Genomic DNA, 26,817 nt, shown 5'->3' with positions numbered 1-26,817 from the left:
GGGAAAGAAATAGGTTGAACTGATAGGTTCTTTTTTCTAGGGAAGATTTTTGTTGTATCAAACAATTTAAGGAAAGTTAAGTTTAATTTTTGTATGTCAAAGACTCTTTTTAGATTTACTTCTTTTTGAAACTTTGTTTCTAATTCATATTCTTTTAAACTTCATTTTCTCTTAAAATTATTGCATTTTATTTATTTTTTAAGTATGTGTGTGTGCTCGTGCACACGCTTGGGCCTGTGTGTTTACAGAGGAGAGTGAAGGCTGGATATTAACCTCCATGGTCTTTCTTAGGTGCTGTCCACCTTAGTTCTGAGACAGGGTCTCTCTTTGGAACCTGGGGCTCACTAGTTAGGTTAGGCATGTAACTAGTGAGCCAACCAGGTAGATCCACTGTTTCTGCCTCCTCAATGCTAGCTAGGATTACCAGCATAGCTACTATGCCTGTCTATCTTGTTCTGGGCATGGGACCAGATCCTTACCTTGCAAGATGCATACTTTCTCAACTGGGCTTTCTCCTCCATCCTTAATCGTAGATTTTCTCATGCTTTCCTTTGACAATGATGCTCCAGACAGATTGTTAATCTCCATACTTCAAGCCAAGTATGATAGGCATGTCGGTACACAGCTGTAATCCCAGCACTCAGGAGACAGAGGCAGAAGGGACATGTGGACAGCTTGGACTGCTTAAAAAGACCTTGTCTCTTGAAACCAAAGCTAAACAAACAAAGATAAACCTTAAAAATAAGGGCAAAGTAGAAAGGTGCAGAAATACCCTCTACGATAAGAAAAACTTCTGTTTCTAAACTCTTAAAACTAATAAGGAAGGAGCAGAAATTTGGTAATGGCAGGTCGAATGAGACTGACTTCCGCCTAACCAGATCTCGTTGGTTCTTGTTGACCCATCAGTGCTTTTGGCCACTTTTGTACCAGTGAACATTTTTATCCCTGCCAAGGAGCATAAATGCCAAGTCCAGAAATAGATCATGTTATGAATTCCTCTACAGTGATCACAATTCATTGACTCTAAGATGGAGTCAATTACAAGATGTGTCATTATCTTATGCTTTACTAAGAATTTACAAGATACTCCCTACTGTCTTGGAATTCTGATCTTCTTGAAGTGCTATAGGGACAACTTTATTCCAGGAATGCTAATACGTTTAAAAAAAAGTCTCTTAAATCAGTGAGATGGGATATTTTTATCAATATACAGAAACAAAGAAAACCGATGTCTTCTTTGCTGTAAATTATTTTATTTTTCTTTAATTGTAATGATGTGTATATATATGTATCTGGATGAGGATTTGTGTTTCTGAGTGTGGTGCCTGCAAGAGCCAGAAGTGGCCTGGGGAGTTACAGGCAGGTGTGAGCTGCACGAGATGGGCCTTGTGGGAAAGAGCTTGTTTCCTTATCTGAAACACTCAACAGCATGTGAGATAAGAATATCTCTACTTTAGAATTCTATTTACAGAGTTGGAAGAGCAGCTCGCTGGTAAAGTGTCTGCAGGGTGTATACAGGACTGTATGTTCAATTCCCCACCCTGGAAAACATCTATCCACCAAATATGGTATTTCCAAAAACTTCCCCTACTGTGTTTTAAAAGAATTTCTAGTGCTTTACTTTTTATTCCCCCAAGTAAAGCAATCAAGTGCCTGCGTTGCTAACCCCACCAAGGCATGGCAAAGCTTCTGTCCTAACACCTACAGATTTGTCAGCAAAAAATTCTTGTTTCCACTGGAAGGTTCTGGAAGGTTCCACTATAGTGTAGAAGTGGATTTCACCACCCAACATTGCCTCTGAGTTAAAGTCTAAAGCTCTGCTCCACTCAACACATTCCTGACCATGCCAGGATATCTGAGTTTCCAATTCCTTGGTTCTCTGGTCAAGGTTGATCAGCGACCTTTGGCTTCAAGACAAATGAAATCCTACCTGAGCAATTTGTGAGTAATATTGTCGGCTGTGTACGAAGGACTGTGTGTTGTGAACAGTTGCCCACAGTCTGGCCATCTTTTTCTAGGTGACCTTTAGTGGCCTCCTTCCATTTATTTTAACCTTGTAAATTTTTGCATAATTGAGATTGTCTTTATGTGGCACCCAGCATCATGTTATGCAAAATACGCTGCTAAAGGCTTTCAGCCAGTTGACAGTCTTAGTCTGCAGATGTATTAGCTGTTCCCTTATGCATTGTTATTTGGGTTGTATCTATTTTATTTCTACAGTTCTAAATATTGTCAAAATGAACATTTCTGTCTGCAAACCCTTAAAGGATGTCATGCTTTAATGAAAGTAACTTGTATTGTTAAATTCCTTTCAAGAGAAAAAGAGGTGAAGACAATTTGTAATTAAACCAAAGAATGAAGGTTAAATATGGGAGGGAATGGATGAGTTTATGAATAGAATGATATTAAATATAATATATTATATTGATTTAACATTAAACATTATAAAGATAGAAATGCCGTGTATAGTATTTAAATACTATTGTAATACTACTTTGTTAGTCCAAAATTGAATTAAGACATGAAAGCATTCGGTTGCTGATGACAGTATCGGGTGTGTCTGGACCCAGGGATCTATCGTCTTCTGCAGAATGGCAGCCTGTTGGTGCCTGTCTCTCTTCCATGCATCCTTGTCTTGCTCCCGTAAGTGGAAGGTATGCACAGATAGGGCTATGTGCTCTGAAAACCAAACAGACATTGCTGGTTTTGTTTTTGCTTTCTCTCTGGACTGATTCCCAGGACCTCTCTTGCACGTGTGCTTTGCCTCCTCATCCAGCAAGACTGGCACCAGCAGAGATGCAGACACAGAAGGTCCCAGGGAGGAAGCGTGGCCGGCCTCCCCTTCACTCCACATCAGTGCAGATGGCAGTCCATAATCTTTATTCTGCGTCTGCGGGCTCTGTACCGGCAGTGACGATCCCGAAGAAGAGAGGGCGGAAACCCAGGTACAAGGTACGCCTCCGCCACCTCCTTCTCTTCAGTCGTCTTGGGCTGGGACACTGGTGGATTGGGCAGAGCCTGATGCAAAAGGTTATGGAAGGCAGGAGCCTGGGTAAACACAGGCTAGGAAATAAGTTTCTCAGTGCAGCATGTGACAGACAAGGTCTCACCGATTGTGACAGCACACAATGCATGCTCTTGCGTGCTCTTTTTTTTTTTTCCTTTTTTAACAAGTGGAGAAAGCGAATCACACCAGAAGAGGAAGTTATAGGGCAAGCAGATTTTAGGCTGTTAATAAACAGGCGTTCTTAAACTTACATCTACATGAGAGTTCCAAACACTCACCTCTCCCCTGTCTATATGCACCAGGGTGGTTCCTGAAGCCACTTCTAGAACTTTCCATCTGCCTTTGCAGAAGCCAATGATATTCTTAAGACATTTAAAGTAAGGCTGTGAGCAGGCCAATGTCAGAGGATGCAGAAAAGGCTCCCCAGACAGAGGCTTAGCAAGGGATGCTAGGGTGTCCATTATCATTTCCTGCTTTAAAAAGATACTGCTGTCAAGTTTGGCTGCAGAGAGGCAGATCCCTGGCCATCAGGATCCTGAGATTATCATAAGGACTAACAATATGGTGAGGCTGTGGACGGGGGGCAGGTTTGATGACGTGATCCCAATCCTATAACCCAGCCCAAACCCAGCGGCCAGCCGCTGTGCTATGACAGATCATGGAGGGAAACAGAGAAAAGAGCGTCAGGCTTGTCCTCTGCAGGCCTTCGGGCTTCCGGGGAGAGCTCTAGTAGCTGTCTTCGGGCTTCCGGGGAGAGCTCTAGTAGCTGTCTTCGGGCTTCCGGGGAGAGCTCTAGTAGCTGTCTTCGGGCTTTCGGGGAGAGCTCTAGTAGCTGTCTTCGGGCTTTCGGGGAGAGCTCTAGTAGCTGTCTTCGGGCTTCCGGGGAGAGCTCTAGTAGCTGTCTTCGGGCTTTCGGGGGAGAGCTCTAGTAGCTGTCTTCGGGCTTTCGGGGAGAGCTCTAGTAGCTGTCTTCGGGCTTTCGGGGGAGAGCTCTAGTAGCTGTCTTCGGGCTTTCGGGGAGAGCTCTAGTAGCTGTCTTCGGGCTTTCGGGGGAGAGCTCTAGTAGCTGTCTTCGGGCTTTCGGGGAGAGCTCTAGTAGCTGTCTTCGGGCTTTCGGGGAGAGCTCTAGTAGCTGTCTTCGGGCTTTCGGGGGAGAGCTCTAGTAGCTGTCTTCGGGCTTTCGGGGAGAGCTCTAGTAGCTGTCTTCGGGCTTTCGGGGAGAGCTCTAGTAGCTGTCTTCGGGCTTCCGGGGGAGAGCTCTAGTAGCTGTCTTCGGGCTTTCGGGGGAGAGCTCTAGTAGCTGTCTTCGGGCTTTCGGGGGAGAGCTCTAGTAGCTGTCTTCGGGCTTTCGGGGGAGAGCTCTAGTAGCTGTCTTCGGGCTTTCGGGGGAGAGCTCTAGTAGCTGTCTTCGGGCTTTCGGGGAGAGCTCTAGTAGCTGTCTTCGGGCTTTCGGGGAGAGCTCTAGTAGCTGTCTTCGGGCTTTCGGGGGAGAGCTCTAGTAGCTGTCTTCGGGCTTTCGGGGGAGAGCTCTAGTAGCTGTCTTCGGGCTTTCGGGGAGAGCTCTAGTAGCTGTCTTCGGGCTTTCGGGGAGAGCTCTAGTAGCTGTCTTCGGGCTTTCGGGGAGAGCTCTAGTAGCTGCCTTCGGGCTTTCGGGGAGAGCTCTAGTAGCTGTCTTCGGGCTTTCGGGGAGAGCTCTAGTAGCTGTCTTCGGGCTTTCGGGGGAGAGCTCTAGTAGCTGTCTTCGGGCTTTCGGGGAGAGCTCTAGTAGCTGTCTTCGGGCTTTCGGGGAGAGCTCTAGTAGCTGCCTTCGGGCTTTCGGGGAGAGCTCTAGTAGCTGCCTTCGGGCTTTCGGGGAGAGCTCTAGTAGCTGTCTTCGGGCTTTCGGGGGAGAGCTCTAGTAGCTGTCTTCGGGCTTTCGGGGGAGAGCTCTAGTAGCTGTCTTCGGGCTTTTGGGGAAGAGCTCTAGTAGCTGTCTTCCACCTATTTCTCTGGAAACAAAAGCTGGCGTTTCCATCCTGAGGCCCAGATACTGCAACCAAAATGCAAATCGGCAATTAACTCCCAGGCATTAGGAAAATGTGTGGAGATTATTCCAGGTCAGCAGAAAGGGCTTGTGGAAGAGCGGGAAATGAATTCAACCTTTATTCCTTCCATCTTCTCAGTCCTTCCAAACGCCAGAAAGAGGGAAAAAGACAGTCATAGGGGAAAGGCTGGCTATTCAAAAATTACCTGAGGTTTATTTGCTTTAGCTTTTTTGAGATTTTATTTATTTTATTTAACTTGTATGAGTGTTCGCCTGATTGCCTGTGCACTGTGTGTGTGCCAGGCCTTTAAAGGCCAGAAGAGGGCTCTGGATCCCCTGGGACTGACGTTACAGACAGTGGGGAAGTGCCCCCTGGTTGGGAACTGACCTTGGTCCTCTGCAAGAGCAGCCAGTGCTCTTAATGGCTGAGCACATTTCCAGCCCCTTATTGTCTTTGCTTATGTGTGTGTGGAGGGGATTGTCTGTGTGTGGGTATGTGCGTGTGAATGCAGGTGCCCACAGAAGCCAGAGGCATGGGCTTCTTCTGGACCTGATTTCTGGGTAGTTGTGAGCCACCTCATATAAGTGCTAGAAACAGAATTTGGGTCCTGTGCGAGAGCAGCGTGTTCTCTCAACTCCTGAGCCGCCTCTCTAGCCCACAGTATTTAAAATTGTTGTTCCAGACAGAATTTCTCTGTGTAGCTCTTTTTTTCCTGGACCACACTCTATACACCAGGCTGGCCTTGAACTCAGAGAGAACCACCTGCCTCTGCCTCCGGAGTGCTGGAATTATAGGTGCCCTCCACTGTTGTCCATTTTAAAATAGATTTTAAAACTCTTCATAACCAAAAGAAGTCAAAGTCTTCTGTCCGGGTATTTTCTGACAGGAACCCCTCTTTCATCTGTGGCAGTGTGGGCTTTGGATTGTATGTCTGCTCTCAGAAGCTGGTCAGGGTACCTGTGCCATTGCGGGAGTCTAGGAATTGCATTGGGAGGGCTGGAACAGGGCAGACATTCTGTTTCACAGAGCCAGGGAGCAAGCCCAAGCTCTAAGGGAGCATACTTAAGCTTCGTTGGCCTTCTTCCTGGTCCCCTGGGGACGGCGTCCCAAGAACGAAAATTACAAACAGACACGTAATTTCTTGGGCCAAGAAAAATGGCCATTCACCCCATGGAACAAACCTGATTTACTTTGCAAGTTTCCTCCCTCTTAAAAGGGGGACACTCTGACACTCAGGGACACCCCGATACTCAGGGTCACCTCAGAGCAGGACACAGCTTAGGTTGGCTGGCTGACACACAAACCCTGTTCAAAGCAAGCAGGTCTGTTCCCCCTTTCCCAAGAATTCCTTTTGCGGAGACAAAGGGCCATAGTTCTCTTTTGAGTCTACTTCCCAGATAGTTAGGAAAAGGCGTGGACTTTATCTCAGGCCACACATCCCCAGACAACGCCACAAGCCTTAAGCTGGTGTCCTAGAATACTTCCGAACCAGTGTCTGTATGACCGACACCCGTCTGTGGTGGGAGAGCCAGGTGAAGCTTTCACGGAGCTGAAGTGGTTTCCTCAAAAGATTACCCTTTATTCTAAAATCCATGTTGGTGCGAGGAGACTGTTATCAACACTGACAGGTGCTGGGGATTTAAAATCTTCTCAGTCGGCAAAATTAAGTTGGTACCTGGCCCCCTAGTTTATTTTGGCCATTTCCCGGTTCCTGACACCCCATTTTACTGATGGTGACAGGGCTCTAACTGTGGAAGAGCCAGCAAGCAAATTGTACAGTCTCACCTCACTTACCAAATGGCCACTAATTCGGCAATTCAGTATCTGGGACACAGTAGGGGAGCCAGAGGTTGTTTTTTTTCTTTTTTTTTTTTTCAAAAAAATAAAGCCTGACTAAGCAGAGGAAGGTCTAACTTGGTACAACCTTAAAGAGCTTGTATTTTATTACTAAGAAAATGTGTCTGAGACTTGGACACAGTGGCACAGGTCTGTATTCCAAGTTGTCTGGAGGCAAGAGGATTCTTTGAATCCAGGGACTTGAGACAAGGCAAGCAAGTAGTACATTGTCTCAGTTGAATAAACAGATAAATAAATCGCTGACGTTAAAGAAGGAAGCGGATGTGTCAGGACGAGGAAGGGCTCCAGAGGGAGCATGGGAGGGCAGGAGGGGTGAATAGGATCAAAATGAATTACAGACAAGTATGCAACTGCTAAAGAATCAACAAAAACTACCTTTAAAAGAAAGGAAAGGGAATTCTCCTGTGCCCTCCATCAAAGGCTCCCTGTAAGTTCAGTTCTAGTGGTTTCTACCGTCAGACACGAAGCAGAGGCAGTTGGCGTGGGAAGATACTGAAGGGGTGGCAAGAACTATTTCTACAATCTGATAATGTATTGATACAAGGGACACTACTTTCACTATTACAGAATGGCAGTATCACTAGTGACATTGTAGTAGTGATCACTGGTATCAGGGACAGTGATCAATGATGATAGTGATCAATAAGGCTTTGAATTCCTAGGCTGTCTCTTTCTTCTGACTGTCCTGGGCCTGTGCCTGCTGATGCCAGCCCAGCAACTCTGCCAGCTCCCTCTGTCCCTGCATGGATAGTAGCTCTCTCTGGCCTGAGAACCACACAGGCGTCTCTCTTCTAGACTTGAGCATCATTGACAGTAGGACATTTGACGGCTTCTGAGATTCAGGCTAACATGGGCAAGTTGCAGGCAGAAAAGGAAGGGCCAAGCTGGAGGTCAGATGTCAGTTGTCTGGAGCCCAGAGTCCACGCTCCATCCCAGGGCCCCTCTGTCTGAGCTTCCTGTAGCCTCGGGCCTCCTGCTGCCTTATTACTGGGGTCTGCTCACCACTGAGCCTTGCTGTCCACCGTCACCTTGGCAAAGAAAGTAGATCACCTATTAACAAGATAAGTTCTAGAAAGCCACTCTCAGACATTATGACAGCCTTCTTTGTTTCAAAAGGAATATTTACCTCTTGGCATCTGGTCAGGTCCTCAGTTCAGAAAGTCCTCTAAGATTGGCAGGCAAATTTCCCTTATATTTCGTGACTTGATCTTTGTAAGGGGCTGGGAAGGGGCTGCATGAAACTTAAAGCCGAGCTTCTGTGCTGTAGACACACGGACTTTAATATCCTCAAACAGTGGTACCACCATCCTCTTCGTCAAGGCTGTGAACTAAAAGCCAGCTTTAAGAAACAAACAAATAAATAACAACATCGTAGCATTATAGTTTTTGTGTCATTCACCATGGGACAGCCACAATGCGTGACACACTTTGAAGTTAAACCAACATTTTAAAGTATGTTCTGGTCACTTTCTTCGGTCTGTAAATCAATACAATAAACCAGTCTAATTTGTAACATTTGTAACCTTACAAAATACTCCCCTCCCGCCCCCTGCTGTCAGCTCCAGGCCACCAACAAATGCCCCTGAGCACAGGGCAGGGACAAACGGCCCAGCAGCCCACCCTGGGCCGTTAGAGGCGCAAAGTGAGCCGGTCGGAGAGGGAGGAGTTCTGAGCACTCAGTACTTTTAAGATGTACTTAACTCAACTGTGCATCTGTGCACCTCAAACTTTAAACACGGCTGTGTTTAACTTCTGTCTTAGTTAGGGTTCCTATTGCTCTAAAGAGGCACCATGACCGCGGCAACTCATATAAAGGAAACCATTTAACTAGGCTGGTTTACAGTTCAGAGGTTTAGTACATATCATCATGGTGGCGCGCAGGCTGTCGTGGTGCTGGAGAAGGAGCTGAGAGCTCTACATCTGGATCCACAGGCAACAGGAAGAGAGAGAAAGCACATGACATTGGGCACATGACTTGGGCATTTGAAACCTCAAAGCCCACCCCTTCCTCCAATAAGGCCACACCTCCTAATAGTACTACTCCCTATAAATGTACGGAGGGCCGTTTTCATTCTAATCACCCCAACTATCACCTTGCAGTATTTCTAAAGATTGTATTGTCATTTCTGTTTTTTTTATCAGTTACATTTATTCCAGGAAATTTATCAATTTTTTTTTACATATCCACTTCTTTCAGCACATTCTTTTTGAAGATTATTAATCAGGAGAGGAAATGACCTGCCTTACAGTACTAAGCTTTTCATGTGCTTTCCTTCCTGAACAGTTTTAAAGTCTATTCCAGAAGTCACTGAATCTCAGTATAAAGAATAAGATTCAAAATTATTGTTGATTAATTAACAATTAATTTGCAAATTCAAATATTTAATAAACAGCTAGATAATGTCTATTAATCTATAAAAATCAAAATTTCTACAGAAAGAAGCATAAGCTGCTGCTATGCGACTTTTACTTCTGAATGGAAAAGAACTTCCATATTTACCAGCGTGGGAAACAACCAAGAGACGTCATCAGGGAAGTTCTCTCTACAGAGATGCCTAGGCAGAAATTTGGGTTAAGAGTTATGACCACACTGAAAAACAAAACAAAAACAACAACAACAACAACCAACAAATATTGTTTGGTTTCACTATGCACACGAGAAAGGCAAACAAACACATACTACACAGCAGAAAAAATAATGACCTCTTGAAATTTGCAGGCAAATGGATGGATCTAGAAAACATCATATTGAGAGAGGTATGGACTAACGTGAGTAGGCCTGGCAGCCCACACCTGCAGTGCCGGATGCCTGCAGGCAGGTTCCAGTGTCCCCTTTCTAAACAACGGGGCTGGTCATTTTGACCGTGGATACTGAAGCACAAAACCTGACTCTCTTGAAACGCGTAGTTCCTACTGAAAATGATTATTTCACAGCGTATGGTGGGCAGTGAGGCTCGTGGACACGTCAGGTTTCTGATCCCACATTTTCCAGTCTTCGTGTTTTGTCCCCTAGTCCTCCTCCTCCTCCTCCTCTCTGTCTCTCAGCCTCTCTCTCTCTATCTCTGTCTCCGTGTGTATATGTGTGTGTGTGTGTCTCCTCTCTCTGTATCCACAGGATACATCATTCTTCACTGTTTTCTTCTTGGCTTCTGGTGTCAGGAGATGACATCTCTCTTCCCCACCCCAGGAAAAATCTCAGATAGCAGCCTGTGGAGCCCCCACAGTATGAGTAACACCACCCCATTCCAGGAAGAATCTCAGCTCAGAGCTGGCAGGAGAAACCCCAGCCTTACCCCTTACCCATTTGTGTCTCTGAAAGGTATGGCCCTCCCACTTCCTGCTGATTCCTCCCTGATGCCTGTAGCACATTGTATTACACAGTTTTATTTCCTTGGGTAAGTGCTGAGGCAAAACTTGTTCAATTAGGATGCCAGATTTGATGGAAGCCAAGGTCCAACGATACAGCCCCTCTGCCTCTTGGGGGCTGATGTTCTCCCAGATATGAAAAGGTAACTGTGGGTCCATATATGTCTTCTTGGAATCATTTTACGTTTTACCAGGCAAGTTTTTAGATTACAGTCTGAAGTTAAACATGGTGAATGATCCAATTTCTCTAGCTGTACTTTCTGATGGTCTTCCCTTACAACGCTGAGGGAGTTTTGAGCGTACGAAGAATGTGCATGCCAGGATAAAAGAAATGGTCCTTAAGGAACGTGTGGGGCGGGAACACAGATGAAGCTATCCTTGTTTTGGCTACTCCAGAACAGCCACCAGCAGCAGTGTCCTGGACGAGGTGACACCATCCTGTGTGACCGAGGTTTTGAACTTCAGGAAAAGACACCAGCTATAGACGTATCAGGGCTGTTGGCTTTGAAGGCCAAGGCTTAGTCCAGCATGCTGGGCAGCGATCTCAGCACCAGGCCTTGGGCTCCCCCCCACACCGGGTGCTGCCAGGAAGAGGCCCTCTTTACCCCTCTACATCATCACCCCACTCACCGCTCAACAGATTCCGCGTTTAATATTTGCAGAAGGTTCTCCACTTTGTACTAGACATTCTCACCGCCCCCAGCTCCTAACACCTCCACTGTTAGCATCTGACATGACAACAGCAATTGTCACAAACAGCAAACTGATAATCTATTGTCATAAATCGAGCCCATACTTCATTCTAATTGTATGAATGTTTCTCTGATCTGTTCCGGGTCCCGTCCAGCACAACCTCAGATTCAGTCATCATGTTTTCTTAAGCTCCTCTGTCTCTGGAAGTTGCTCAGCTTTTCCTTATTTTTTTGATGGTGAATGGCTTTGAGGAGTTTCATAGGTCATACAGTTGTGATCTCTAGTGTTTCCCCAGATGTTAGACTGAGTGTGTGGGGACCACAGAGGCACAGTGACATCTCCGTCTAACCATATCAGAAGCACAGACTGTCAGTACCACTGCTGATGTGGCTTTGGATCCTGTGGCTGAGGTGACATGTGTCAGGTGTCCCCTCTGTTTCCACACGGCAGTATTTAGAAGGAATTCATCATGCACAGCCCATCCTTGAAGACAGGGAGTTGTGCTCGCCTCCTAGAGAAGATTGGAGGCTTGTTCATGAGAGATTTATTTGTTCCTCTACTTATCTACGCTGTCAGTCATTTACTTAAGGCTGATGGACATGTGGACATTTATTATGTGTATACTTTTGCTATAATAAGACGCTACACTGGTGCTCATAGTGGTCCAGACTCATCCACTGGAAGTTTTTTTCAGTGGGCACCTTGCTCCTTAAGATACTCCGGTCACTAGTGCTTTTGCTGATGTCTTGTTACCTCTTCCAGCTTATTCTGTATGCTCTCTGTCTTAGGAAATGGACCATCCATTTCTGTTAGAAGTCCTCAGTCTTTTTATTAAGAAGGACGTTAGAAACCAATATATGAACACTACACTTTATTTTGTCTATTAAAACAACCAAATAAACAAATCAATATTTTAAACAATTGAAAGCAAGAACAGCAAAGACAAATTACCCCTCCTGCCCCCAAGAGCAGCTTGTTTTGGTTGAGGAAGAGGTCCGCATCGTGTCACAGAGGAAGTACTGCACATCCGTGTCCCCCCATTTCTAGCCTCTTCTAATCACGTGACTCCCTCATAAATGCTACCTGTGAGCTCTAGACATTAAATTCGGGCCCTCATTCTTACAAGCTTTCCTTACTACCGAGTTCTCTCCAGCGGGCTGTTTTTAGCTCTTTAGATTAGGCAGTAAAAACTTAAATTTATGAACACCGAGTTAATTTTGATTGTATTTCACTCCCTTATAAAAATCCTATTTTTAAAACACCGTGGCCTCCTATTCTAGTCTGGTTTTGATTGCTGTAACGGAAGAGCAGTGGCTGCATGATTCATAAAGAATGAGCCTTTCCGTCTGGGGTGGAGCCAGTTGTAGAATGTTTGCCTAGTGGGCACGGTGCCCTGATCACACACACGCACACACACACAGATATACAAACACAGACAGAGAGAGATACAGAGACACACAGACACACACACAACAGAGATATACAGAGACACGCAGACATAGACACACACACAGATACAAAGACACAGACACACACATGCACACACAACAGAGATATACAGAGACACACACACACATATATGCACACACAACAGAAATATACAGAGACACACAGACACACACACACACAGATACAGAGACACACAGACACATACACATGCACACACACACATACACACACAGAGAGAGATACAGAGACACACAGACACAGACACACACATGCACACACAACAGAGATATACAGAGACACACAGACACACACACAGATACAGAGACACACAGACACATAAACATGCACACACATACACACAGAGAGAGAGATACAGAGACACACAGACACACACATGCACACACAACAGAGATATACAGAGACACACAGACACATACACGCACACAGATATAGAAACACACACGCACACACAGAGAGAGATACAGAGACACACAGACACAGACACATACATGCACACACAACAGAGATATACAGAGACACACAGACACACACACAGATACAGAGACACACAGACACATAAACATGCACACACACACACATACACACAGAGAGAGAGATACAGAGACACACAGACACACACATGCACACACAACAGAGATATACAGAGACACACAGACACATACACGCACACAGATATAGAAACACACACGCACACACAGAGAGAGATACAGAGACACACAGACACAGACACACACACGCACACACACACAGATATAGAAACACACACGCACACACAGAGAGAGATACAGAGACACACAGACACAGACACACACACGCAAACACACACAGATATAGAAACACACACGCACACACAGAGAGAGATACAGAGACACACAGACACAGACACACACACGCACACAGATATAGAAACACACATGCACACACAGAGAGAGATACAGAGACACACACACACACACAGATATACAAACTCATACACACACACACACACGCACACGCACACATGCACCCCCCACACACACTCAGAGATAAAGAAGGTTAACTAGTTCACAGTCCTGGAGGCACAAGCACATGGTGAGGATTCCTGGCAGGACATATACTAGTGTGAGCAGACATGGTGGGGGCCCTTGAGTCACCTGGGGAAACAGGCACTTAGGGGGGGGGGGGTGGGCAGTCACTTTCTTTGTTCTCGGTTTTTGTTGTTGTTGTTGTTGTTGGAGTCTCTTTATGTAGCCCTGGGTGGTGACGGATTAAAGGCATATGCTCTCATACCTGGCCAGTCTCCCCACTTTTAAAACAACCTGCTCTCATGGAGGTTAACTGACTTCATGAGTCAAAATCAATTCTTTCCCAAGGTGATCCCCGCCCCCCCCCCCAATAGCCTGATCACCTCTCGAAGGTTCTAGCATCTCTTAATGTATTGAGGGCCAGGCCCCTAGTATATAGGCCCTTGGGCACATATCCACAGTGCTGCCCACAGCTTACAGAAGATTCCTGTTTTGTTTTAAAATCCCAGCATCTGTAGAGGCTGGTGTCTTAGTCGGTGCCCTTTGGCTTTGAAGAGACACCATAACCACGGCAACTCTTATAACAGAAAACATTTAATTAAGGCTGGCTTACAGTTTCAGAGGTTTAGTCCATTATCAGCATGGCAGGAAGCATGGCTGCATGCAGGGAGACATGGTGCTGGAGAAGTACCTGAGAGTTTATATTTGGACCCACAAGCAGCAGGGAGGGAGAGACTGGGCCTTTTAAAACCTCAAGCCACCTTCAGTGACACACTTTTCCCAGCAAGACCACACCTCCTAATCCTTTTAAATAGTGCCCCCCCATTCTTTCAAATAGTGCCTTTCCCTAGTAACCAAGCTTTCAAATCTATGAGCCTATGGGAGCTGTTCTCACTCAAACCACCACAGAGGGTAAATAAGGAAGTTTTCAAGGTAGGGTTTCTCTATGATCCCTGCCTGTCCTGGAACTCCCTCTGTGGACCAAGCTGGCCTTGAACTCAGAGATCCACCTTCCTCTGCCTCTCCAGTGCTGGGATTAAAGACATGAGCCACCACTGCATGGCAGAGGAAGCTTTTCTTTTCTTGCAGCCATCTGACTCATCTGATCTCTATGATTGCTTCATTTAGACAGAAATGATAAGTAGAAATGACAGCTAATTGTAATACTATGACTTTTTTTTAAAAAAAATAGGTTCAGTGGATAAATCCAACATTAATAACTATAACAGAAAACAAACATGAGATGTTAGGGTTGTTATGTAGTTTGTGAGTCTGAGATTTCAGTAATCATTGTCATCACGATTATCACCATCATCATCGCCACCATCATCATCATCATCACGACCATCATCATCGCCATCATCATCATGACCATCATCATCACCAACATCATCACTACCATGATCATTTTTAGGTCATCATCATTCCCACCATCATCAGCACCAGCATCATCAACACCACCATCAAGACCATCATCACAACCACCACCACCACCACCACCACCACCACCACCACCACCACCACCACCACCACCACCAGTCATTCTAGGGAAGGAACAAGTAGACCTTCATGTTGATTTACTTGAAAGCCACAGGCAAATAAATCATAATTTTCCAATTTTGTTCTCCTGATGGGTAGAATTACGTGGTATATTTTTTTTTTTTTTTTTTTTTTTTGGTTTTTCGAGACAGGGTTTCTCTGTGGTTTTGGAGCCTGTCCTGGAACTAGCTCTTGTAGACCAGGCTGGTCTCGAACTCACAGAGATCCGCCTGCCTCTGCCTCCCGAGTGCTGGGATTAAAGGCGTGCGCCACCACCGCCCGGCTTACGTGGTATATTTTTTGGGTTGCTCATGTAAACTATAATATCATCAGCAAATAGTAAGAGTTTGACTTCAGGATGTCAATCTCTCAGCTACTGCTCTAGTACCATGTCAGCCTGCTTTCTGCCATGATGATCATGGGCTAACCCTCTAAACTTATAAGCAAGCCCTCAATTAGGTGTTTTATTTGCTAAGAGTTGCCTTGGTCATGGTGTCTCCTCCCAGCAGTAGAGGACATTCATTCACGACAATGAATCCACAGTATTTGCATGACTCTTTCTCCATCACTATTATTAGTCCATCCTAAAAGCCTAGAAGAAACTTAGATGTAGATGCATGTGTATTAACAATGGGACATAGCACCTGGCTGTCCAAAGTGTCCTTGTGGATTTGCAGAGACAACCCACCTGGGGGCTCTTAAGGATTGTAGACTCCTACCCCAGAACTCAGAATCAAAACCTGCATTGTTATGAGAACCACAAGAGGTTGTTTGAAAAAGTTGAAAACCTTGGGGATTGAGCAATTGCTCTTGAACGGTATGTACACACTGAAAAATTTTGAGACTTTGGAAACTCCTGATGCTTAGGGTCCCGCTCTTGTAAACTGACTTGATTCTTCTGACGTGGGTCCCCCACAGAAGTCACTGGTGGTTTATGCCACCTTCAAACTGCACCTACCCTCTGTCCCCGTGTACCCCCTACAGCTTTCCATCACTCTGACCCAACCAAGTGCCAGGTGTGAAGTGGCCTATTGACCCAGTATCGTTGACTGGCCTTTGCCAATTCCGTTAGTGCAAATTCCATCTCCTTGCGTGTGGTTCCAGGGGAGACCTTCACAGTGGTGGCTGCCCATTCCTGCCCCATCCAGATTGTGTCTGACAGTCTGCCATAGGAAGTCACCCCTGAACAGCTAGTCAGCAACCTGGAGAATGCTTGGCATGCTGTGAGCTCATCAGAGAGCAAGGAGAGCCTCATGGTCCATCTCCTGGTGGATACAGCGGAAGCCCCGTAGCCAGGATCTACAGAGCACAGAGGTGTGAGCAGGGCACTGCCCTGGATCTGCATCCTGTTCTCAGGGGCATCCTGGGGTTTAACCATTCCTGCCTCCGTTTGTTCCGACACCCACTCCCTGGTGCTGTCATTTCCTGGGTCGTACCAAGGTAAGGGTGAAGAGCAGAGCTATCTTCTGGCTATAATCTAATTACAAATTTTGCACATGAACTTGAATCCGAAGCTCCTTTCCCAAAGCTGAGCAGGAAAAAGATGCAGATGTGAGAAAGAGTGCTGAGAATTAGCAGACACCCAGGAAAGACCAGGGTGGTGTGGGGAGCATTTCTAGACGTTCACTGCTTACATAGACTCTCTTGCAGATCAAGCCCCCAGTGCTCATGACTCCCTTGGCTCTATCACCTCCACGGAGTACCCCAGAACCCGACCTCAGCTCCATCCCTCAGGATGCAGCCACCATCCCCAGCTTGGTGGTCCCACAGGCTCTCACAGGTATGTCAATAAAATGGACTCCATGGTGGAAATGGTTTCCTAGTGCCAGGGTGTCTTTTCATCTAACAGTTACTTTATAAGTCTAAGAATTTCTCTGAGATATTTTACAAGGTGTGGCACTGCACACCTTTAATTCCAGCACCCGGCACTGGAAGCAGAGGCAGGTTGATCTCCAGGTTCGAGGTCAGCCTGGTCTACAAGTGAATTCCAGGACAGCTGGGGCTGCACAGAGGAACCCTGTTTCTAACAAAAAGAAAAGTTTCCCTGAGACAATCCAAAGAAAAACCGGGCATGGTAGCTGGTCTCTGAAAGCGTGTGTTTGGTTATTTAAAACTGTTTTCTGTGAATGTTGGATTCAGCTGGTTTCTTTGGAGTAGGCAGGTAAGAGCAGTGGACGCATCTGAGTGTGCTTGCTTGAGTGTGTCCGTTTTGCGTTTATATTTCCAGTTGCTACCACATGCCCCAAAATAGTGTAGCACCCATTCCAATCTTTCTTTCTCTTTGATGATGATGACGATGGTGACAATGATATCAGCCAACCAATAGCTTCATCTTAATTGTAACAGTAGTTAGGTGGCTACAAAGGCACACACACACACACACATGCACACACGCGCACGCGTACACACACACAGAGAGAGGAGAGAGAGAGAGAGAGAGAGAGAGAGAGAGAGAGAGAGAGAGAGAGAGAGCGAGCGCCCTCATCACAGCTTCACTCCCTGCTCCCATCTCTTTAGTCCCCTCCTACTGTCAGGTAAAGACAGAGCTGAAAAGTCCTGCTGGCTCCAGCCTTGCCCCACCCCCACCCCAGCCCCTTTCCAGGAGTCCACTCCCCAGGTGCAGTCCGGAGGGTCTTAGCGTATTCTCTTCCTCTATTTGGGATGAGCTTCCTGTCTAGTCTCCCTATCGCTGCCTCACACTCAGCTCAGAGGTACCCTCCAGGAAACCTAGCTGCCTTCCCTGCCAGCAGCCCCTGCCGGAGCAATCCTAGCTCTTCTCTGGGATCTTCAGAGCCTGAGCTCTCCCCTCAGCTCCTGAGAACTGAATAGGCAAGGTCTCCATCTCTTGCCTGCTACAGAGGCCTGTCTCCTAGATGAGGACAAGAGGGAGCAGCAGCCTTGGGGATGTAGTGAACTTCTGGAAGCTCCATGTTACAGCTCTGGCTGCAGATCTGAGCCACTCTCTGAGCACTTCCGCCTCCCTTTCCTTATGAGCAAAGCCAGAATAAAACCCAACTCAGACTTGCTTGAACACGTGGGAAGTGTCTGTCTGCTGTCATTACTTAACATCCCCAAAGTCCCGCCAGTCACCTCCTAAAGTCCTTAGCACTCTGCTGGCCGGGAGGTGGTGGTGCACACTTTTAACTCTAGCAGGAAGGCAGAGGCAGGTGGACCTCTGTGAGTTGGAAGCCAGCCTGCTCTACAGAGTGAGTTTCAGGACCGCCAGTGTTATGCAGAGAAACGCTGTCTTGAAAAACCAAACAACAACCAAAAAACAAAAACAAAACAGAACAGAACAGAACAAAACAAAACAAAACAAAAACAATATTCCCCCGAAACAGTGACCTCTGAGGTAAGATGCTTACGTTCTTGGAGGACAGACACTTAGGACAGGCAATTGACATTCGGAAGAAAATCTGAACCTCTTATTAACATTCAGTTTGACTTTACTCTTATAAAATTTCTATTTCTTGCATCTGTTTTATTACTGTCAGTAATACTCATGAGGCAGAACCTCACAGTGCCACCGAAGGGGAGAAAATAGCATTTCCACCTTACTTCCGGGGTAGCTTTTCTCAAGAGGCAAGCTGGGAAATTCTTCATTTGTTAAGGATCTGGCATTGAGAACACAGACGGACCTTTGGGCTTTTCTAAGCAGGTCACGATAACCTTATTGTTATTTTAAAATCTTCAAACAGCTGACCTGGCAGTAGAGGCCAGGGGGCATTTTATCAGAGCAGTCTGGAGTCAGGCTGACCTGCTGCGCAATTTTCGTTAAGTTACAGATTAAATAGTTGTGAGCGGGTGTGTACGCCACAGTTACAGGGGAAATAGTTATGAGCGGGTGTGTACGCCACAGTTACAGGGGAAATGGTTGTGCGCGGGTGCTGTCTTAGGACAGAATTAAGTTGAACTTGTATCTGCTATTTTGAGCCCCTCAGCTAACTGACTGTCATATTAGTAATGACTCACTGGGCAGTGTTTTCAGTAGAAATGGTTTCTCTAAATAAGGACTTATGGAGGCCCCTGAGATGGATCGGTGGGCAGAGGCACTTGCTGCCAAGCTGTCATGGTGACCAAAGTGTAGTACCAGGAACCCACACAGTGAAGGAAAGGGCAGACTCCCTCAAGCTGTCCTTGGGTCCACACATATGTGTACCACACACACACACACACACACACACACACACGCCCCACAATGTAAAAAATTCATAAAATTCCCCACTGTGATCTGCTGAAAATTTACTGAACATGGAAAACCAGTTTCAGAGACATTCTGATATTTTCCTGTAGATTTGTATTGTATAAATATGATACTTCCCTATTAAAATACATTAATACATAACCATTAACATAGTTAAAATGTAAATGAACACAATTTATGTTCAAAATTTCATGATGAGATATAGTATCTTAAAAGTGTGGGGACTTTGGAACTGCAGAGATGGCTCAGTGGTTGAGATGTTGCTCTTGCAGAGGACCTGGGTTCAGTTCCCAGCATTGACACGTAGTGTTGATGAAGAGAGGGCCTGCTTTTCATCCTGGCTGCCCAGCTAGCTTACACCCAAAATAGCCACACAGAAATTGTATTAATTAAATCACCGCGTGGCCCATTATCTCTAGCCCCTTATTGGCTAACTCTCACATCTTGATTAAACCCATTTCTATTCATCTGTATATCACCACAAGGTCGTGGCTTACTGGGAAAGATTCAATATGTCTGATTCTGGCGGCTCCATAGTGGTTCTCAGACTCTGCTTTCTTCCTCCCAGAATTCAGTTCTGTCTCCTCCACGTACCTAAGTTCCGCCCTATCAGCTAGGCCAAGGCAGTTTCTTTATTGATTATCCAATGAAAGCAACACATGAACAGAAGAACCTCCTACATCACAGTAGCCCATAACTATCTGTAACTCCAGTTCTGTAGGACCTGACACCAGATCCCAGGGCTCACGGTACACAGACATAGCACACCCCCACACATTTATTTTAAAAATAAAAACATTTTTAAAAATATTTGAAGTGTGGGGTTTTGATTGAACGTCGATGGGTTTTGACTATTCCTTCCTGACATTATAGGCAGCAATCCTGTTGGAGCATCATACTGCCTCTAAGTGGTTAGTGTCTCACCATGTTGTGATGTTTTGTTTTGTTTTGTTTTGTTTGTTTGAGACAGGGTTTCTCTGTAGCTTTGGAGCCTGTCCTAGAACTAGCTCTTGTAGACCAGGCTGGCCTCGAACTCACAGAGATCTGCCTGCCTCTGCCTCCCGAGTGCTGGGATTAAAGGTGTGCACCACTACTGCCTGGCTCATGCCATGATTTTTATTGGTGCAAGCTCACAGGGAAATGACCTGCGGTCCTTGGAGGAGCAGAGGAAGATTTGGTCCCAGAGCTACTCAGATGGAAATACCTTTATATACACTGTCAATGTGAGCCAGAGTAATTGTCGTCTGTAGAGTTTTACCCAGTTAGAGGGGACCCAGCTATCCCTCTGCCCACTACCAGGAGGTCACGCTCGAACCCGTTCTGACAATTGGGAAGTACAGTTTTTTTTAGCCTTTCTACCTTGCTAGACATCTCACTTCCGCTCTTCTCTGCGCCCACAGTGTGCCTCTACATTAACAAGCAGGCTGATGCAGGGCCCTACCTGGAGAGGAGGAAGCTGCAGCAGCTTCCTGAGCGCCTGGGGCCTGAGCGGCCTGCAGCCGTCCTGCAGCAGGCGGTGCAGGCATGCATAGACTGTGCACACCAGCCAAGGCTCGTCTTCTCCCTTGTCAAGCAGGGCTACCGTGGCGAACTGGTGTCAGGTAAGGCATGGAGGTGCGGGAGGTATGCATGTGGTCTCTTTGTGTAGCCACTTTGGAGTGGGGACAGTGGGCGTGGCCAGAGACTGTCCTTCCCCTGCTGGGCTCGGGGCCTCTGTGAGCCTGGGAGCAGAATGCAGCTCTTGAAACAATTATCTGACCTGGGGAGCAAGAATGACCTCCTGGAGCCTCACCCTTTACTCCCCCCCCCCCCCCACTTCCAACACCTTGCCTCTGCCTTCAAGCGTTCCCAACCACAGTGGGTTTTAAGATAAGACCATGCTTGACCTTTGCCCTAAATCCTCCATAGGTTCTTATGTCCAAGTGAAAACCCTTATCTTCACATGGCCCATAGGCCTACGTGAACTTCTCCCAGCTCCCTCTCCAAATTCAGGGTCACTTCTCTCTCCCATATTCAGCTTAGGTTAGATGACTTCTTTGCTATGCTTCCTACACCCTTCGACAGCTCTCTCACTTCAGGGCCTTTGCTCCTGCTGACTTGTTCTTCTGGAATATTTTACCCTGGTGGTCCATGCTACAGGCTCCTGAAAACCCTTTTTGGCTTCTACTCAAATGCTGCCTTATCGGAGTCCTCTCTTCTGGCCTCGATTGGAATATCAGGCCTTCTTTACTCTGTCCACTTTCCACAGCACTCACAACCACAGAGGACAACTGGCGAGGTCTCCTAATTCAACCCACCTCAAGGGGACACCTCTTTAGATGGGGTCACAGCCCTGTTGAAGCCCCACCTGCCAGCTCCCAGAGGAGCCATTTGCCTACAGATCTCAGAGTTCTGACTCTTTCAAACCCTTTGTCCCTCTATCCCACACTACCCAACCCTTTCGCTACCTGGACTGCAGTATTGGAGAGTCAGGCCAATGTCTTCCGACTCGGCATCGTGGCTATGGCCTTCCTTAGCAGCAAGGAAAAGGCAGATTTCCTGGCAACGGGCCTGCCTGGTTAGTTAAGAAGGAGTCAGGGGAAGAGGTCATGGGGATGCCTGGATTCCCAGAACCACCCAGGTGGAGGCAGGAGTGTCTTGAGTTTGCAGGCAGGGTGGGGTACTCAGAGAGTTCTAAGACATTTGTGCTACAAAGAGACACACTGTCTCAACAACTAAAGAAAGGAAACAAAGAGGAGAGGAGGGGGGAACAGGAAGGGAAAGGGAGGCAGAAGGAAGAAAGGAGCCATGGCTAGAGTCAAGGGCATGGGTCTGACATGGTGATATTTAAGGGCCCCAGCAGACGGACCAACAAGAAGATACCCGAACAATGGAGAGGAGGAGAATCTAGACCCGGCCTCCTGGAGTTCCTCTGCTGCTCCACTTCTGTTTCCCCTTGAACCATCCTCTTACCTTGTTCCCTGCTGCATAGTAGGGCTCAAGACATAGATCTGGGGCTGAGGGAGGGGCCCTTCTCTCTGCCCTCCTTCTCTATGATGCTGTTTGTCCTAGAGGCTCTGTGCTCCTTGCCCTTGAGCTGGGAGAGCTGGTACTGAGCCTGGCTTTCCTGCTCCCCCTCTCTGTAGCCTCAGGGCCTCAGCATTAGGGAAAAGTCATCAGGATGGATGACTTTTGGAGTTCCCGTTGACTGAGGGCATCCCCAGGGAGTCATAGGGACTACTTTCTCCGATGTCTTAGGGAACGCTACAGCACTATGTGAGCCTCGCGCCTCCACCTTGAGGTCATTAGGTGCGGGGTAACTTTTCATGTTACAGTTAGAGAGAGACTACAGGACAGCAAGGGCCCAGAAAGGGGCGGGGATGGGGAGAGGACTCAGGAGAAACAGCAGGGTACCCACTCTGCATTTAGAAGCTGATCCCCAAAGCACCACTCCCCGAATACAGCACACAGGACACAGAAGTTCATCACATGGATGCTGGCAGGATCGAGGAGGAACCCAAGGGTGAGAGGAGGTTCCTGGACTCCAGATACTCTGAGGGTTGGTGGGAACAGCATCCTAGAGCTGCACGATCCCTCCCAGCGATCCTGTTAGGGTGCTCTGCCTTAGCCACACCCCCAAAGGGAGACTTTATGAACTCAGGAGTTCCACATCCTCTTGAAAGAGATGGGATTTCACCCATGTATGCAATCCCATGAATGCTTCCAGAATACATTTGTGATTGAATCGGTAGACCTGAGGTTCCGAGGCTCACCCACCTCGGAGCTAGTTTCTGTATCACCTAGCATTTTAAGACAGTGCCTATACTAATCAGGGGTTTGCAAAGTATCTGGGACAGGCATAATGATGGCTCTGTGGCTAGACCCTGGATCAGAGCCACTTTGAATTTCAGATGAAAGACAAGTGCCACACGGAAGCCACACGAACTGAAAATTCCAGTCTAGGATTCTCCTCCGCTTCATCTTCTGTAACACAGGACAACAGCCCCAATCCTCATAGGCCAGCAGGAGGCCTGTGTGGAAATGAGTTCCACAGGCCTTAGCAAACTGAAAAGCACTATATGTAAGAAATGGAATCTTTTGGTGTCTGGTTATAATAAAGACTAGCAATGGTAGTCCCTGCCATCTGCCAAGCTTCAGGGTATATGATGCAAGTCAGCAGGCTGCCTGCTAGGGTTGCTGGGAGTGGGGGAAGCCTGGGTCAAAGCTGGGTCCAAGCAGGAGGTCCTCTCTGAGGTGTCTTTGTGTGTTTCTCACACTGGAGCTGGTGGTGGGGTGCGGGGCTGTGAAGAGAGAGACAGGACAAACCCTGCTCAGTGCTTCAGGAAACTGACGCCACTTCTCAGTTTGGACTTCTCAGTTTGGACTTCTCAGTTTGGTTACTGTCCAGAGCTGGAACTCAGTGTTGCTCTGGAGAGCCCCCCTCCCTTTTAAATATTTATTTTTATTTTATGTGCATTGGTGTTTTGTCTGGATGTATACATGTATGAAGAGTGTCAGACTCCCTGGAACTGGGGTTACAGACAGTTGGGTGCTGGGAACAGAACCCGGATCCTCTACAACAGCAGCCAGTGCTCTTAACCATTGAGCCATCTCTCCAGAGCCATCTCTCCAGCCCTGAACTGAAGACTCCTCTCTTGAGGGCTTTCCCTGAAAGCCCCCTGGGGTCCTCTGGTGGCAAATACATTAAATTGGAGACTTCGGGGCGAACTCTGTAGTCTGTGTCTATCTCTTCCTTCAGACACGGTCAGAGACGGACTCCCGGGTGGGAGCAGCAACAGATGTGTAATCACACCAGGAGAGCACACGCACGCACGTTCACACTGCCAACCCTCTGCCCACTGGGACGGTTCACAACCGCTGACCCCCGGGATCAGTGAGCTCACCCGACACTCTAGTGGCTTTCTCTGCATCTCTCAGAGGAAGCAGGACCGTGGAGAATCGCCAATGGCAGGGCTGGAGCAGGATGGTCCTGGGATGCACCAAAGTGCCCCAAACCAAAGAGACACAGGAGTCAACCTCATTGCAGCCCAGAAATGAAAGCTGGAACAATTAGCATTAGAAGACAAACAGCCTTTGACAACCCCGGACATATAACATGTGTTCCGGAGTCACATCAAGCTTAGCAAAACGACTGAATCAAAAATAAAGGGACGAGATGGAGTAATCTGTCCTTACAGATGAATTGGATGTGGGATTCGCTGCTGTTCTAGACAGGAAGTAGTGCTGAACACCCCCGAGACCCTTGGAGATAGCAGGTTTAGTGACTTGGTGACCCAGACTTAGTGACTGGGCCCAGGGACCAGAATATGGAGAACAGAGAGGGTATGGTACGCATTGGCTCCGCTAAGTGTGGAAGGTTCATGCCACAGAAGCGCCCTGTGGGTATGACGTGGCCCCGGTGTGGTGTTTCATGAAGGGTTCTTTGTCTCCATAGTCTTTCTCCTCGTCCCCAATCCCACGATTCCAGCTGTGAGAAAAAGTATGAGCCAGATGCAATGGAGAGGCAGGTTTCCCAATATCTAAGCAGAGCTGGTCGGGGCTGCTGCCACAATCATGAAAAGCAAGGACAGGGAGACGAACAGTCACGGACCAAGGAGGCAAGGGGACTGGACAACGAAAGCAGTGTGCTGCCCTGGGCGGCACCCCAGGACGGAGACAGGATTATCGAGACTTCCAGTGGAACCCCATAGAGCCCAACTACAAATAAAAGGGAAATGATTGCCCTTCTCCACTTCCTGTGCCCAGCTCTGAGTTCCTATTTCTGATTTTCTAGTCTCTGCTTCCTTTGATGGAAAGCAGCACCTGAGGAGCCTGCCCGTGGTGAACAGTGTGGGCTATGTCCTCCGCTTCCTGACCAAGCTGTGCCGTAGCCTCCTGTGTGACAACCTCTTCAGTCACCTGCCCTACCCTGGGAGCCTCAGTGCCTCTGAGAAGACCCTGGAGAGAGAGGATGGGAGGCCTGAGTCAGGTGAGGAGGGGCTGCTTTGTCCTGCTGCAGGGGCCTCCCTCGTGGTTGGTAGATGAGGCCGCTGCTGAGGGGCGCTGCTGTCCTTAGAGGCCCAGACCCATCTCTCTGGACTCCCAGCTGCCTGGAACTCAGATGTCTAGACTGTTTCCATCCGATACTTACAGGAAACGTGGTCTCTCCAGCTCCTGGGAGCTGACACCCTAGCCTTGCAGCCTGTGTGCTTAGAATTTAGACCGCGATACCAGGTTACACCTTCCGAGTGGTCTTCTTCCCCCTACTGTCAGGAAACTCTGGTAACTTTGTCCTTGTTGAGTAGTTGAAGGACTGTGAAACCAAGGAACTAAGCAATCCCAAAGAGGGTAGGCTGAAGGGACAGATGTAGTCTTCCTGCGTGTAGTGTACTGGCTTTATCTGCTTAAAGAAAGCTATACGACCAAGATCCTACACTGTAAGACTCGGACTGGGCCATGCATCACACATGCCTTCCTCTGAGAGCTGGTGTTTACCTCTTAGCACAGGATGGAAAGTAACCAAAGGTTGAGGAACTTGGGTACCACAGCCACAGAACAGCCCAGGCTGAATACAAGTGGCCAGAGGATGGGTCAGGAAGGTCAATGCTTCAGCCTTGTCTGCATCTGTAGACACTAATGGCAGGTAGAGTCCTTAGCAATGTAGAGTGATGGATTAGGAGGTACATCACTAGGGTGGGCTTTGAGGATTCAGAAAACACATGGTATTCCCAGTGTGGCCTCCTGCTTTCAGTCTGAGAAGTGAGCTTTCGCCATTCCTGCCACCATGCCTTTGGACTCTACATTCTGAAACCATAATCCCAGTTAAATGCTTTCTTATACATGCCGACTTTGTCATGGTGTTCTATCAGCAATAGAAACTAAGAAATAGTTCTCAGTAGTTGGCTAGGCTGGCTAGCCAGCGTGTGTGTGTGAGTGCACTTGTGTGTGTATTCGTGTATGTGTGTTCGTGAGTGTGTGCATATGTTCGTTTGTGTGAGTGTGTTTGTGTAAGTGCCCTGGTGTGTGTCAACGCACTTGTGTGTTTGTGTATATATGTGTGTTTGTGTGTATACGTGTGTTTGAGTGTTTTGTGCATATATGTATGTTTGTGTGAGTGTGTTTGTGTAAGTGCCCTGGTGTGTGTCAGTGCCCTTGTGTGTGTGCACATATGTGTGCATGTGTTTGTGTGTATATGTGTGTTTGTGTGTGTATGTGTGTTTGTGTGTGTTTGTGTGAGTGTGTTTGTGTAAGTGCCCTGGTGTGTATGAGTGCACTTGTGTGTGTACTTGTGTGTATATGTGTGTTTGTTTGGGAGTGTGTGTTTGTGAGTTTGTGTGTGTGTGCTTGTGTGAGTGTGTGTATATGTGTGTTTGTGTGAGTGTGTGTGTTTGTTTGAGTGTGGGTGCGTGAGTATGCGTGTGTGTACTGGATTCTAACTCATGTCCTCACTCTTGTGGGGCAAGCACTTTGCTGACTGAATTGTCTCTCCAGCCCCTCAGTTTATAAAAGAGCAAACAGCACAGGGGCTGTTGAGGAAGCAGAGACGGACCCTCGCCACTGCCTTCTCTTCCTGCTTGGGTTTTCCGTGCACTTGGGGTACTGCCACATCCCGTGGAAGGTAGTCATGGAGCCTGCTCTCCTCTTAAGGCCCAAAGGGGATTCATTATTCTAAAC

The 26,817-nt window shown here is 47.3% G+C and overlaps 1 protein-coding gene across 3 annotated transcripts in view; it reads left to right on the top strand.

The window, feature by feature from the left end:
• Positions 1 to 26,817, top strand: part of Scml4 (Scm polycomb group protein like 4) — a 98,227-nt gene that overhangs the window by 46,858 nt on the left and 24,552 nt on the right. Inside the window, exons 2-5 of one of the 3 annotated variants that reach the window (XM_075944596.1) lie at positions 2,777 to 2,952; positions 16,611 to 16,740; positions 20,565 to 20,765; positions 24,938 to 25,132. In XM_075944596.1, coding sequence (XP_075800711.1) covers positions 2,797 to 2,952; positions 16,611 to 16,740; positions 20,565 to 20,765; positions 24,938 to 25,132 — 682 coding nt within the window. In that variant the 5' untranslated portion in view covers positions 2,777 to 2,796. Of the gene's footprint in view, positions 1 to 2,739; positions 2,953 to 16,610; positions 16,741 to 20,564; positions 20,766 to 24,937; positions 25,133 to 26,817 lie in introns of all 3 variants that reach the window. The other 2 variants (XM_075944590.1, XM_075944599.1) reach the window with 2 other exon arrangements.

This window comes from Microtus pennsylvanicus, chromosome 1 (genome assembly GCF_037038515.1).
Source record: "Microtus pennsylvanicus isolate mMicPen1 chromosome 1, mMicPen1.hap1, whole genome shotgun sequence".
Taxonomy (NCBI): domain Eukaryota; kingdom Metazoa; phylum Chordata; class Mammalia; order Rodentia; family Cricetidae; genus Microtus; species Microtus pennsylvanicus.
The sequence above is the reverse complement of the archived record's forward strand: the minus strand, read 5'-3'. Positions and strand labels throughout refer to the sequence as shown.